General features: G+C 38.2%; 1 protein-coding gene across 5 annotated transcripts in view; it reads left to right on the top strand.

Moving 5' to 3' along the window:
* Positions 1 to 15,120, top strand: part of CTNNA2 (catenin alpha 2) — a 403,809-nt gene that overhangs the window by 354,987 nt on the left and 33,702 nt on the right. For all 5 annotated transcript variants that reach the window (XM_062493295.1, XM_062493296.1, XM_062493297.1 and 2 more), the window contains 2 exons: positions 4,018 to 4,169; positions 12,344 to 12,457. In XM_062493295.1, the coding sequence (XP_062349279.1) occupies positions 4,018 to 4,169; positions 12,344 to 12,457 (266 nt within the window). The remainder of the gene's footprint in view (positions 1 to 4,017; positions 4,170 to 12,343; positions 12,458 to 15,120) is intronic.

Raw genomic sequence — 15,120 nt, forward strand, 5'->3', positions numbered from 1 at the left:
TGTTCTAATGCTACGAACAAGAACACCAAAAGTTTTTTTTTATTTTTTATCTCAATAATTTTATTATGTAACCTGGCATTTCTCTGTCTTTCAGGGGTCTTATTGTTCCTATATCACCAAACAAAATTTACAGTGATGTTTCTAAGTACAAAAATTGCAGTACAAACTGATTGCCATGGGAGAAGTCAACAGGGAATATATTTTTAGAAAACAGATAATTACTTGATAGCTTTATTATGTAGGAGATATAAGTGGGTGGGAGAAAAACAAGAAGTGCTTTAGAGAAAATATTTTCTTTGTGGAACAGGGTGGTTCACAAAAAAATACAAGTTTGATCTAGGCATGAATTCACACGTGGTCAAGTGCTGGTTTTCTATTATGCTGATAGCAAAAAAAAAAAAACCAACAAAAAAAAGCGCGAGTATAATTTAAAAGAATTAATCAATTGATAAAATTGAAATAATTTCAGCTTTGCCGATTTCTATTTTTCTCCAGCAACGTAGATTTTGTTGGCATTGGTCTTGCTTTCAGTGCCATTGGAAACTCGCCCACAGAAAGGCTTTAAAATCTTTATTTTGTTGGAATGACAAAGTCAGTGAATTAGAAGTGTTGGTATTAACTTGGGACCTGATTCTGTCAACATTTATGCAGGTGCCTAATTAAATTCATGTAGTTAGGCTCAGAGATGTTAATGGACCACATTTTTCAGTCTAAGCATATGTGTGACTGTTTTCAAGGCCACAGCTCAAACTAAGAAACCAATGTTTAATTTTTCCCCAGAAGTATTGATTTGCTTCTGAATCTAAAATTTATAGCCAGTTTCTCTGTGCATAATGAATGAATCATTTTCTGATGCATTTACAAGTTTTAACTCCAGATTCAAATGCACACCTTCGCCTGAATTTTACTTGTGGTTCTTTCACCTTTGGCACAGGAATATCCTTCTTTGTGTGGTAAATAATAGAGGTGGAAGATTGGAGGGTTTTTATTTTCATGGAGCTTAATAACCTTAACTAAAAAATAATACATTTCTTAACTCAGTTTTCAATTTTCAAAATCTTCATTGCATTAAATGACAACATATGCTTAAAGAAGCAGTAATAGCCCCCTGTTAAAGGTGTTCTTTTCTTGCTTGTCCAATCAAAAGTGAGCACTGAGGTAAAAATAAGATTGGCAAGCAATTCATAAAACAGTTTAGTAACTATTCCCATTTTGAAACAGCAGATAATGTTCATGTGTAGTAATGTAAATTAGAGACTAAATTATAGCCAGGTCAGCAAAATCAGAACTGATCAGAGAAGCTTCCACACCCAGTGGAGGCAATAAATGTGGCCAGGAATTAATACCTCATGTTCAGGAATATGAATGAAGTGTAACTTTCCACCTTACAGTCACTGAATTTAAATTTCCCTTGTTTTGTTCTAAGAATGTCATGTGTGGCCATAACAAAGTCCAGCTGTGTCGTGTCTGCTTCCCCCACTGTCACTGCCCTGTCAAGGGAAATACTGTAAAAGCTTGGTGCAACTTATTCCCACACATCTGGTGCCTGTCCAGCATCTGCTGATTATTTACAGATAATTAAACATTAATTGTTCCACAACGTGCTTCATTTTATTTTTGGGTACTGAAATTTTGTTGAATATAGTATAAATCTTCCTTCCTATCTTCTCTACCTTTACATGAACCTTAAGATAAGGATTATATACCTTCATCTAAAATAGACAAGTGCTGTACTTTTATTTTTTTTTTTCCAAATCCCTGGAATTTTCACCATTACTGTTTTCCTTAAGTTCTCAAAAATGGTTCAGAAATTGTTTTGTTTTTTTTTTTTCTTAAGAACTGCAGGATAAATTTTACTATACTCTGTTAACATGCATACCTATGTAAAAGATAAATTTCCTTATGCTTATGTAGACATTCTTCAAACTGCCCATTCCTAATTCAGGCCTGTTGCACCCACTATTAATTATATCCAATACCTGACCACCTCTGGTAGTTAAGAGATTTTGGACAGAAATTTAAGCTTAACTTTAATTCAACCCTAAATATTAAAGTTCTTTACCTCCTTTTTTAATTGTTGTTATCATTATTGCATCTCTAGTTTTTCTTGTTTTATCCCAACAAACCAAAGTAATTTTTCTTTTATTTTTTAGAGTTACTTGTTTGCATTGTATTTTTAATAATTGCTTTTTGATACTCAGGCTTGCAACTTCCTAATGCAATCATATTAGTCTCCTACTACACTTTAAAGTGTTCTATTAATTAAGGTAATTTGATATATGAATTTATTAAATACTCTTTCCAAAACGTCAATCTCTCTCAAATTCCTTTTCTAATTAAAAATGTTTCCCCTCTGCCTGGCAATGTTTTGTTAATGTTTACTTTTTTTAAAGTCTATTGTTGCTGTTGCTTCTTCCTGTTTCTCCAGTGTATCCCAGGAACTTACTGAACATTGTCTGCATGGAAAATACAAATCTGTTCTTTCATCTGTCTATATGAATATATATATATACACACACACACATGCATATATATATATATATAGACACACACACACACACACATATATGTATAGTGATGTATAAACAAGATTTGAATCACAATATCCCTTTAGAGGTTTCCTCATTTGCATCCAATGCATAATATTTAAATGCCAGAAACAAAGTTTGAGTTTGTGGTTGCTGCCACTTCTTCAAAATGCAAACTATTCTTCAAATCGTGGCTTTCTGTGGTTATACTTGAAGTCAGATACTATAAAAAAAATTGAAGAACATTCAGTCAAGAAGAAAATGTAATTTCCTACCACAATAGAAGTCCCTGGGAAAGAATGTCACTGCTCTTGATGCAAATAAGACTGGAAATTCCCCTTTGTATTCATCAGTTAGGTTCAGGTTACCAGTAAGTGTATTAAGTTATCCTTTTCCTAAATTAGGGAAAAGGTGGGCAAAAAAGGTAATATTTTAACAACCAAAAAATGGCAATAACTGTTGTGGGAATCACCATGATACGTGATCTGGATACCTAAATGCTAGAATAAAAGTGATGTGAATATGATGAAAACATGGCTATTTGTAAATCTTAAACTCGATTCAGGTTCCTTTAAGAATTAATCCAACTACAGTTTTTTGTCCAGGTTTCTAGTGAAACATTGATTATGTTTGTCCTCTATGAGTACAGTCCTCCAATATTAATGTTAAAATTATGAAGGGGAGTAAACAAGTGCAGGAATGTAGGTGCAGTATGATCAGTGGCACCTGATGTTCATGTTTGTAGGATTTGGGTTTGAGTTGTTAAAGAACTGATTTGGGGAAGAGTTGTTTTCCTGCAAACACAATGTGCAGAAAATGATTATACCTTCAAAGCAATCCTCCGCGAAATTTGAAAAAACTCTCTTGCTACTTCAAGCAATGCCCTGAAACCATTTGCAAAAGTCAATATTTGCTTTCAGTTGTGTATTAAACAAGTTCATAACACATTTTATAATATTTTTAGCCAATATCTATGGCTATGTTTTCTGTTATATACATCGTGATAGTGAAGGAATGGAAGATCCATTTAGGTGTCTTCACAAAAGTATATCCTTGATTTTGCATTTTGTCCCTTATAAAATTATTACTGATTAGTATGAGCGAGAATGTAAATTATGTAAATTAGTAGGCATAATGGCTACAGTTTGCTTTGATCTCTTGATACAAATATTTGCTGTGCTCATTGCAGGTTGTAAAGCTCTTAAATGAACTTTACTGACAGCTCAGGTACCTTGCAGCCTTTTAAAAGCTAATAAATCACAGTTTTTGAAGGAAGTTTTGTATTATTTGTTGCACGGTTGGAGAAGAGAATACAGAGATGGTTATTCCCATGCTGTCAGATAAAGTTCCAGTGAGCCTCCCTGAACTTGGGAATTTCCAGGACAGCGTGCACTGTGCCTCCTGGAAATTATCCATGCCCCAGAGCAGCAGGAAAACGTTCAGGAGAGAAGGTGTGCGATCCTGCTGCCTGTCCTTGTGTTTAACCCAGTGATGCCACGTTTTGCTGAGCAAGTGGAGGTGGCCATTGAAGCCCTGAGTGCCAACGTGCCCCAGCCCTTCGAGGAGAACGAGTTCATCGATGCCTCCCGCCTGGTCTACGACGGAGTTCGGGACATCAGGAAAGCTGTCCTCATGATCAGGGTATGTGAAGCACCTGGGGAGGGAAAGCTGGGATTTACAGGGAGCTATCACGGATGAGAGGGATGCAGAGGCGCCTTGGAATCGACATTGTGTTGTAATAAGCCAGAAAAGCTTGGCATTGGAACAGCAATGAAACAGAAGTATATGTGACAACAAAAGAATTAGTAAATAAAGAGATGAGGTTATTTAGTAGATGAATCACAATTAGTATGTTAATCAGCTAGGAGAAGACTTGATCACAACTGCCAATAGATGAAAACTCCATTACTGTTTCCATAGCAATAGCATTCATTTTCCAAGTTCTTCAAAGTTTGTGTAGATTTTTTTGTTGTTTTGTTTATCTGGGTTTTTTTCCCTAATGTATGTGTACTGCCTGAGATGTGAGCTAGATCTGGTTAAAATCTAAATTAATAAATTATCTTGCTGCTCCAGTGAGCCACTGCAGGGATGTTTTTAAACATCTACCAAGGTAAAAAACATGTCATTTCAATGTTGACTAACCACTTGATTCAATTTGCTTAGACATATTTTAATAAAATAAACAAACAAATAAAAGACACCACAGAACAACAGCATTATTGTGATAGTAGGTGTGTGTTGCTTTTCACTTTAGTCAGCAAAGATTTAAAAAAGAAAAGCAGCTAACCAAACCTGGTCTGGACATCTCTTCAGCAACTGCAACTGTTATTTGAAACCCAAATTACCTTGAATCTGCCCTAATGAAAGCCATGTACAAGTAAAGCTGTGAAGAAAATCACAGAGGAGACTTTTGAGGCAAATAACAGGGCTGAAACATCAACTGATCCCTTTGAGCAAAGAGGTAACGTGCACTTGTGGTGGTGAGTGTATTGTGGCACTGATGTAAGACTCAAGGCAGTTGGAGCATTCCAAAATAGATCCATTTAGTCATCTGTCACTATCTATTAACATTTACAGAAAAAGCTTTTGACAGGCTTAATTTTATAACTGCCAAACAAAAATTCCATTCTCATGCCCAGTGCTCATCCCAGGTGGCCTGAATTATAGCCATGGCTTGTGATGGGGGCAAACCCATCCTGTTCTCTGGGTGTGCAGCATTAGAGGATTGGCAGCACTTCTGGAAGGGGAGAGAAATCTTGACTTGAATTACTTCCCTGTGAGGGTGGGCAGGCCCTGGCACAGGGTTCCCAGAGAAGCTGTGGCTGTCCCTGGATCCCTGGAAGTGTCCAAGGCCAGGCTGGATGAGGCTTGGAGAAACCTGGGACAGTGGAAGGTGATCTTCCTGGAACTGGATGATGTTTGAGGTCCTTTCCAACCCAAACCATTCCAGCATTCTATGATTCTGGGAAATGAAAGATCTGCATAGTGAAGGAACTCTGTTTTCCCTTTGATTTTCCAGTTCCTTAGTCTGTAACAACAGTTCCCAAACTTTTCTTAGGACAAGAACAACTGCTTAGCACATCTTTTCTAGTCACTTCAAGTTGTGATTGTGTCATAGATTCAGTCATTGAGTGGGATCTCCTACAAAACCAGGTTTCCCTTCCCCTGCACAGAGTTCCTGCTTCCAGCACTCCCCTGTACATCAGTTACTCCCAAGAGTTTGCCAGGAGATGTCCATCATGGTGACATGTTTCTAATTTTAAATTTTGAACGCCTGATCACTTACTTTGCTGCTGCCTGACTGCTCTGTGTACCTGTGTACCATTCAGGCTTCTCAGTCTCCTTAGGAAAATCCCAAGTTTCTTTTCCCATTATATCACTACTACTTTCCACCTGTTGTATGGTGTGAGTTAATGAAATCTGTTTGCCCAGATTAGGAGGATTTATTTTTGCCTTCAGACAATTAACTTATTTATGGAGCTCAGTGTAATACTCCTTATTCAGGTAGAGAACTAAAGCACACAAATGGACTCATTATCCATGTGAGTTAACTGGAAAAATCCATATATATAACTTAAACAGGCCAAGGTTTGCTGAATCAGAACCTTATTTACTGTAGAAAACAAAATTAGTTTCACTTTGAGATATTCTTTAACGTTTCCATCTGAACATCTCACACTGAAATGGGATGTATAATTAAAGGGTGAGGCTATAAAAGCCTTCAGAATATTTTTATCTAATAATTTATCAAATATTATGCACCCTTTAATTCAGGTGGTAAAACTTTTTCAGAGTTACAAAAAAGGAAAAAAATCCAATCTTGCAAACTTTTTAGAGCATCTGACACAATTATTTTCAGGCAGTGATTGTTTGTGTGCAAGCTGTGAAAGATTGAATTTATCTGAGATGAGTCCCCTCATTTCAGAGAGTAAATAAAGCCACTTTTAAAATTAATTTTGGTTGGTATTATTACTTTTAGTAAGCTGAAGGAAAGGGTGGGTAGTCTCTGTTCTTCTCTCCCTCAAAAGAGGAAAATTGATTGTCTCTCTGGAGGAGAAAGGAGACTAATTTTTTCATTGAGTACTATTATTATTATTATTATTATTATTATTATTATTATTACAGAAGAAAAATAACTCTTCCACAAGTTAAGAAGTAGTATAAATGAATTTAAGAGGATAATTATAGAACCTAGAAATAAAATAGAAAATAGTAACTTAATTTTGACACCTTTCCTATTAATGTGTAGAGATGAAATTGCACTTTGTGTTTTCATAGCTGCTTAGGAAATTCCCTCAGTTTTTGGCCAGAAACCCTCTATACAGTCATGAGGACTCACAATGGCACTTTTCTCATTCTTATGCGTCTCCAAGGCCAATTTACTGTTATTTGCTGTTTTTAAACATGGACTTTGCCATTAGCAACCTTGCCTTGGGAGGCATCTACATCAACCTGAGCGTTCCATTTGCTTGGATCAGGAGTGCACTGTTGGAGCCAACGTCCAGGTGTTCCCTCCTACTGTGCTTTAGTTCATGTTACAGAGGAGATTTTAAACATCTGTAAACTTGATTCTTCGGGGTGATACCTGGAGATGCTCTCTGGGAGCCTCTTGGGATCTGAGGGAATGGCTGGAGTTGTGTCAAGGGAGGTTTTGGTTGGATATCAGGAAAAGGTTCTTCAGCCAGAGGGTGGTTGGGCACTGGAACAGGGTCCCCAGGCAAGTGGTCACAGTAGCAGGTGTTAAGATCTGGTTATTAAAATTGCTAGAGAGGTGCCTCTGCCTGAATTAAGGCACAAACGAAACCGTATGCTGAAGTTGGTAATATGGATTTCATTTTATAATTATGTGAGGTAGAGAGAGAGAGAAAGAAAAAGAGGGGCGGGGTGGGAGAGAAAGAGAGTGACAGATTAAGCAGAAAATATCACCACTTTGTAGAGCCTGACAGCATCTCATTGATCCTCTTCTTCTGGTCTTCTCAGTGCTGAGGTTCCCACAAAACACAGAATTCAGTGGATTAATGTGTGTTGGAGCCAGCTGGGAATGCCTGGTGTCTCCTCTTTTTGAAACTGTCTGCTGCAGCAAACTCTGCATCTGAGGCATCGCTCTGCATCACGTGCAGTTCTCTGCTGCAAGGCCTCAGCAATGAGTCTGGGTTTTTTTGGAGGTCTTTAATGGTTTTGTGATGGTTTGTGACCCCTCCTCTGCTGCCCCTCATGTGAATGTCCCGTGGATGTGGCTGCCCCAGGGTGGGTGGGTTTTATGACTTGTGTAAGGCAGGGTGGGTGTTCACTCCCTCTGTCACACACCCAAAATCTCTCCTCCCCTCGTCAAACCGAGCCAGAGCTGGTTCTCCTCCCCCAGCCCTCTTCAGCTCTCCTTACACCTCTCTTTAGACCTGGACTACAGTACCACCTTTACCTGGGCTCAAGTTCCCATCAGGTGGCTTAACTCATAGACCAGTTCCCCTCAGGAGGCCCATTGGAACAGGGCTTTGATGGTCACACTTCTTTATACAATAAATGCATAATGCATAATGGCAAATAGTATACATAATGGGAAGGTCCTTTTTTAACAGTGTTTAAGCCATGAACCATTTCAGTCTCTCACACCAAACCTGACAGAGTCCTGGAAGCATTTGGATAATGCTCCCAGGAAGAAATTGTGACTCTTGGGGATGTCTTGTGCAGAACCAGGAGCTGGATTTTGATGGTCCTTGTGAACTTCTTATTCTATTATTAACTCCATTTCTGCTCTACTCTGTCATTAAGGGATTTTCAGTCGTTGGGAGAAGACCTCATCAAAAATGACTGTGGGCTCCTCAGCCCCAACTGTTTGAGTGTATTAATGCTCTTCTCCTCTGCCACACTTGTCAGGTTTAGCCACCATCACCTCTGGGGCAGCCACTGTGGTGAAATCCAAAGTGCTGCAACATTTCGGGTCCTCTGTAAAACCAAATTTGGTGCAGATTCCCATCATCATTTGAAACATCCTATCTCCAAAGGGTGTTGTGGGGTCCAGTGTTTCCATTGAGTGCCTGCTGCTCCTCAGAGTGAATTTGGAATGTTAGGTTTTACTGTAAATCACCAAACAACTGAAGACCTGCAGTGAGAGAGGTTCTCTGAATGAGGCACTCAGGTGCTGCTTGCAGCTGAGTCACTAAGGCTGCAGTGGTACCAAAACAAATGTACAGAATAACATGGAGTTGGATTTAAAAGCATCTTTTAAAGTTTGGGGTTTTTTCCCCTTGTCTTCTAGAATTAGAGGGAATTATCATTGTAAAAAATAAGGGAGTATCTTTTCATCCCTTCAGTCTTTGCTCTCATTACAAGGTTAGCTTGACTTGGTGTTCACAGTGATGAAATTCTTGTAATTGCATCTTAGGATTTTTAAGTGCATAGCAAAGTGGAGTTTCTATCTTCATCAAGTACATTTGAATTGGTGAAATATGAAACAAATAGCATTTATAAATCTGCATATATATGCCATTTTATGACTTATACTTGTATAATTCACGTTTTCATATTGCAGTCACAAAAGGAAAAATATGCCATAGATGGAAAATACTTTGTTCACAGCAAGCTCTTCAGTCAAACAGCCAGAGAGATATTAAAAAACATATATATATTCCAATGCCTGGAAGTTGAAAGTCACCACGTTCATATTAGAAATAAAACATGCATCTTAAAAGAGAAAGCATATATTTATTGTGTGATTTATCCGGGATTGTGAAAGATTCTTCTTCACTGCGAGACTTCCTCTGAGTTAGATGAATGTTGTGTGTAGTGGAGATACTGTATTTGGAAAAAAAAAAAAAGTAGTATTGGGAAGTCTTATGGCTTGTGCTACAAAAAAGATTAAAAATTATGAAGACGATCCATTTTTCTGTTGAAATCAATCAGTGCATAAAATCCGTTCGTTCTGAATATTACTCTAGCTTCTTCTGCCACTGGTGGCTGTCAGCTCTGTTTGGAAGCTGTCTCCAGTCTCAGATCTCTGAATCCTACATTTGTGTAACCATAAATCCAGGTGTCTGCAAGACAGAATCAGTCCTTCTGTCTTCCAGCTCAGAGAAATGAAGTCTCAGACTATGTTGTCTTGGAAACAAGGTTTTAAATATCAAGGTCCTGCTAGTTGTACACAAAAATTAGAGTTGTTCTGGTATGTTTAGAAGGCTTTGCTAAGAGTAGTCCTTTAAGTCAAATTTAACATATATATATATATATATATATATATATATATGTATATGTGTATATTTTGTACCTTTGTGTCTAAACAAAGGGGAGACCCTATTTTATATGGGCTGCATCTCCAGGGGATCAGCTAGGACAAAGCAATGGTGCAACAGTGAAAAGCATGAAAATGTTTGAAATGGCAGCATGCAGATGAAAGTTAACCCCACTTCTCCATCCTAAAGCAAAATGCAGCTTTTTGGGGAAGAAAATGAGAGTGTAAAATTCACCACACTTGAAAACATGAGAAGAGTGTACCTGAAAGATCACTTTGAATTAGCTCTCACTTGTACAGGGGGGAAATGGGAATGTCTTGTGCTTGTAGTGTATTGCTAACAGCTGCATTACTTGCCCTTTTGGTTTGCACTACATTTTCTCCAAGTTCAACATTTATACCCATTACATTTCAGTCTTTTAAAGACCACAGGTTTTAAGATCTCGAATGTCAGACAGTACCAGCAGTACATTTTTTTCCCAGGATATTTCTTCAATAAGTCCTTGCATAGAACTTTCAGAATATTTTTTTCTTTTTAAGAGGCAGCCTCATGTCCTTACTAGTCACTGTGTTGAGATAAAATATTTTGAATATTACATTTTTACTTCAAATCTGACTATGAAAGCCTTGGAAAGGACTGTACATTATGTTTTATAATCTTATTTACAAAAGTGGAGACGGAAGAAACTAAGAGGAGTATATTTGGGGTGTGAAAGGGTACTGGCTTTACAATGATCAGTGAAACTGGCTCTTTGAGTGGACTTGTAGGATGGGGAAGAGCCAGCTGGTTTATTGAAGCTCTCCACCCTGTTCTTGTTCTGAACAGCAAAACCTAGGGAGATAAAAAGCTGAGCCTTGTGATAGAAAATACTCTTTGCTCAGGGAGTTGTAGGATTCTCTTTGTAGCTTGCTTTACAATGACAGATTTTAAGCTCTCATCCTGCCCTCGGGCAGCTGAGCAGAGGGAGCAAAGAGATTAAAGGTGATTGGAAAACAAGACCATTGGTCATTATAACGATGGGTACCAATCCTTCTATTTTACCTGTGACAGTAGAGAGAAGGTAAATTCATTTTTCATCTGAACTTCTTCTCGTGCCTGTGCTGTTACACACACTCTTTGTGTGTGCCTCTCTTCAGAGGTGCAGCCTGAGTTTCATTACCACACTTAGTTATTTCTTCCTCCAGCACTCAGCACCAAAACACATATTTAATTCATACTCTTCAAGTCAGACGAAGATGGCTGTGTTTTACTCTCCCCATCCTGTGCACTTCACCATGCAGCTACAAACAGTGATGTGCACTTGGTGCTGGAAGCCAGGCTGGAGCAGAAATCTCGCCAGAAGACTCCTCTGCATTCCTTAGAGAGTTTGGAGCCGTTCCTGGTGTCTGAGCATCCTCCAGACAGAGCTGTGATGACAACTGGCAGTGATTAGCACCTCTGCTAGAAAACTTGACGTTGCCTCCAAGCACCAAATGCCAGCCTGGATGATTTCTTCTGCAGTGCTTTGGCCTTCTAGGCTGTCACGGGGGGTGGTGGGTGTCCAGTAAGGTGGGGATTTCTCTGCAGGTGCTGTGGTTTTCTTTTCCTGTTACCTTTGGCATGTATGGTACCCGCAGAACTTACTCATGGCCAGGCTGTTGTACCAGATGCTCTTCAACCATAAAATGGAATACAATCTTCCTCCTAAAGATTACGCTTTTTTGCACCATCTGTATTAAATATTGTACTAAATAGTGATTTTAATCAGATTATCTCTCTGTATATAAATAAGTACTTTTTTTCTCCAAATTTTTTGCTAGAAGGTGAAAAAAACCCGGATGAACAAGTCCACCAGTTTCTTTTTTCTCCTTCCATCCAACATTTTAAACAATCCAAAGCTTGAAAATACATAACTTGATTTAATCAATCTTCCAAGAAACCCTCCCATCATTCATAGCACCAGCAACAGTGGTCATGGTCTCAGCTGGGGGATGAGTCAAAATCCAAAGCTCTGTAAATGGAAAGGGCCATGTGAGCTAACAAGATTACACAGATTAAAAATTTCATGTTTGTTTCAAAACGAGTTGACATCATTTACAATTTCTTTCAATGGGAAATTTTGTATTTACTTTGATAAATTTTTCTTCCAGGATGTTAGTTGCTTTTTCCCAGGTATTTACTTTCTCTTTTGAAGATTACATGTAGCTTCCAGTAACATAATAGTGTTAGTGTCCATTTATATATGAAATAACATTATTTTGAAATACTGCTTTCCAGTTGTTAGTGTTTCTAAAGGATATTTCTTCCTGGAACAGCATTCATCATGTTAACAGAGTTAAGAGAAATTGCAGCAAGAAAAGTTGTGGCAAGGTAATGACAAATGCCATTTGTAAAGAAAAGTAGGGTTGAAACAATTTAATTTTTAAGACAATTCAATTTCAGTTCCTGACTGCTGGGGCAGACAAATTCATTTCAGAGGAGAACGGAACAGCATTTCCTGGGCAGGTAGTCAATGAAATAAGAGCTCACTGTGCACAGGACTTGGTCTGTGTCCTTTTAAAGCTTGTCATCTCCTCTCTGTGGTTGTCCCTCCCGTGTCTCTCTCTCCAGACCCCAGAGGAGCTCGAGGATGACTCAGACTTTGAGCAGGAGGATTATGATGTGCGCAGCCGAACCAGTGTCCAGACTGAGGATGACCAGCTCATTGCTGGCCAGAGTGCAAGGGTGAGTACAAACCTGTCAGTGTCCAGCAGTGACCAATACAATTTCTGCCTCAGAAGGCAAAGGCAGTGATTTCCAGGCCTCAGGGTCATTTAAGAAATGATGGGACCAAGCTGACAGAGGTGTTGAAGTTTTTTTTCGTGTCAAACCTATTTAAGTAGCATTTATTGAATGATCTTGAGGCTTTTGTGGTGCCTAGTATCAGCTGTTTTCTCCAGCTAGTGCTGTAAGGGAAGGCTTTGCAGGTTTGGAATGTGCTGAAACCGTGGGAGTAGTCAGCAAATTTAAAATAAAAAAAATAAAAAAAATCCCATCAGGGCACCATGTGCTGTATCCAGAGAAATCTTACATTAGTCATGTTTCCCAGTGTGCAAACCTGTCAAGAAGATCTGTTTAAGCTACTGAGTAGTCCCTGTAATTTAATTGTAATTGAAGACATTTGCTACTGAGTCAATGTAATTTTACCAGGGTAATTACATCATGATAAACTCCAGTCACTGTGATTTGTGGCCTCAGCTTGTGCATGGGGATTGCAAATTAAGCTGATGAGTGCTTTGGGGGTCACAGGTGCTGGGGAAGTGAAGGCTGTTAATACTCAGGAACATTCCTGTTAACACTCAGGATTATGCCACCCTCTGATGAATGTTTACATTTTACTCAGCTCAGATTATTATGAAAAAAAAAAAATCAGAATATAATTTTATGCACCATGAAAATATATTTGACTGAAAAGAAAGGTGTTTTTAAAAGAAAAGCCTTTGAACATTTTCCAGGAGAGGACCAGTGGGAAACTGGGCATTATCTGAATGATTTTTATGGCTCTTTCACACAAGTCTGGTTTGTTCTGATGTGCTAGAAGTGAAGCTCTGGACTGAATAAGGAGCATCCTCCCCACAAAGTTGGTAACTGGAATGAGGATTTCTTACCTTGGAGTCTGGAAGAAGATTTTTAGGGCTGAGAACGTAAAGACCAATAGGCAAAGATGCTGCAGAAGCTCAGAGGACCAGGACAGAGGAGTTTTCAGCTGCTCTCAGTTGGGACTTGACACAAAGGTTTTACACCTTGGAAAGAAACAGTAGAGTAACAAAAATCTGAAAGAAGATTACTCAGAGCTGTGGGAGAAATGCAAGGCATGGATCGCGTGGAACAGGCAGAGATTTCTTTGTGTCTTAATTTTTTTTTTTCTGTGAATATTGAATATAGATGGTAAACAAAAACTATATCAGAAAAACTGGAGTTTTAGCATGACATCTCTAATGCAAAAAAATACCTGGACTCCTTCCTGTGAGACTGGTGACAGAACTGTTCTGGATGTAGTTGACTAGCTTTTGTGATTTTTATATTTTAAAGGTCATAAATTCCTGTTAGAAATATTCAAAGTATTGGCTACTAGAGCAAATCTCAGTTATGACAGAAATGAGATACAGTACAGATTATTTTGTCAAATTTCACAGCCTTTCTCATCTTTTCGGTTGCATTTAGGACTGAGTAGCATGTCATCCTTTCTTGACCTGAAACCCAAGTAAAGACTGCAGTAATTTTTCTTACTAGGAATTGAGTTCACCTGGGGATTCAGGAGTATTAAATTCTATTACATTTATTGTGGTTATTATTATTGCTGCACTTAAACCTTCTGCTTTGATCAGCTACACACTGTATCAACATAATATATCATAAAGACAGTCCCTGAATAACATGGATTGCAATGTGGTACAGGAAGCAGCAAATCATAAAAACCCAAAAGGGAAACATGCTAAGCAGAAGCTTCCCAGTCGCCAGTCTGGAGTGCTCAGCAGAACAGAATTGTATCTGAACCTTTTCTGTGGAAAAGATGTAAAAACACTTGGATTTGTGCAATGCAATGGATTTGTTTAATATGCTTACTCCGTAAGGCTGTTAGTGGTTCAGTAGAAAGACTTGTGTTGATCTTCAGTAGAAATAAAACTGGAATTTACAGGCTGCATTTGCTATAGGATATGGCTGCCTTGAAAGCACATCAGCAGCTGGAATAGAAACACTAAAGCTCTGTTTGTCAGTTTGAAGGGTGTTCAGTTGAAGCTGCCACTTGTAGAAACCACAGGCAAGTCATTCAGATAAACTTCCCAAATTTCACTACCCCTATCACATTCTTTTATCTTCAGTTAATTCCTCAGTTCTGTTGATTTATGTGCATTTTATATATTTATTTATTAGCTTGACTTACACTTCATTTTTCTGTGCGAAGACTTATGCTAACATTTGAAACTGCTGAGTTACATTGATAAGGCCTAATTAAAACTCGTCTTGAGTTTTAATTTGATTAACTTGCAAATTTCTCATTTTCTGATCTACTGTGTATAGCCCTTTTTAATTTCAGTTTTGGAAAAGGTCAATTACGAATTTTTAAAAGCCAAGAGCATTTTAAGAATATGTAGAAAAAGACTTCAGCTGATTGAAAGTGACATAAACAAGAAAAAAATGTAATGACACTTAAGTATGTGTCACACCCCATTAAATGCATAATGTGGTCTTCAGAACCCCTAGAGCCAAATAGTAGCTCAACTTGGAAATCATTATTCAAAGTGTCCATTTGATCTTCAAAAGTAATTATTATAATTTTTTAGGGTTTCTTTGGAGGGGGACAGGAACTTTGTGCTTTGTTCATGCTGAGGCAGATCAGTACAAAC

The sequence above is a fragment of the Cinclus cinclus genome, chromosome 5 (genome assembly GCF_963662255.1).
Source record: "Cinclus cinclus chromosome 5, bCinCin1.1, whole genome shotgun sequence".
NCBI classification, from domain to species: Eukaryota; Metazoa; Chordata; class Aves; order Passeriformes; family Cinclidae; genus Cinclus; species Cinclus cinclus.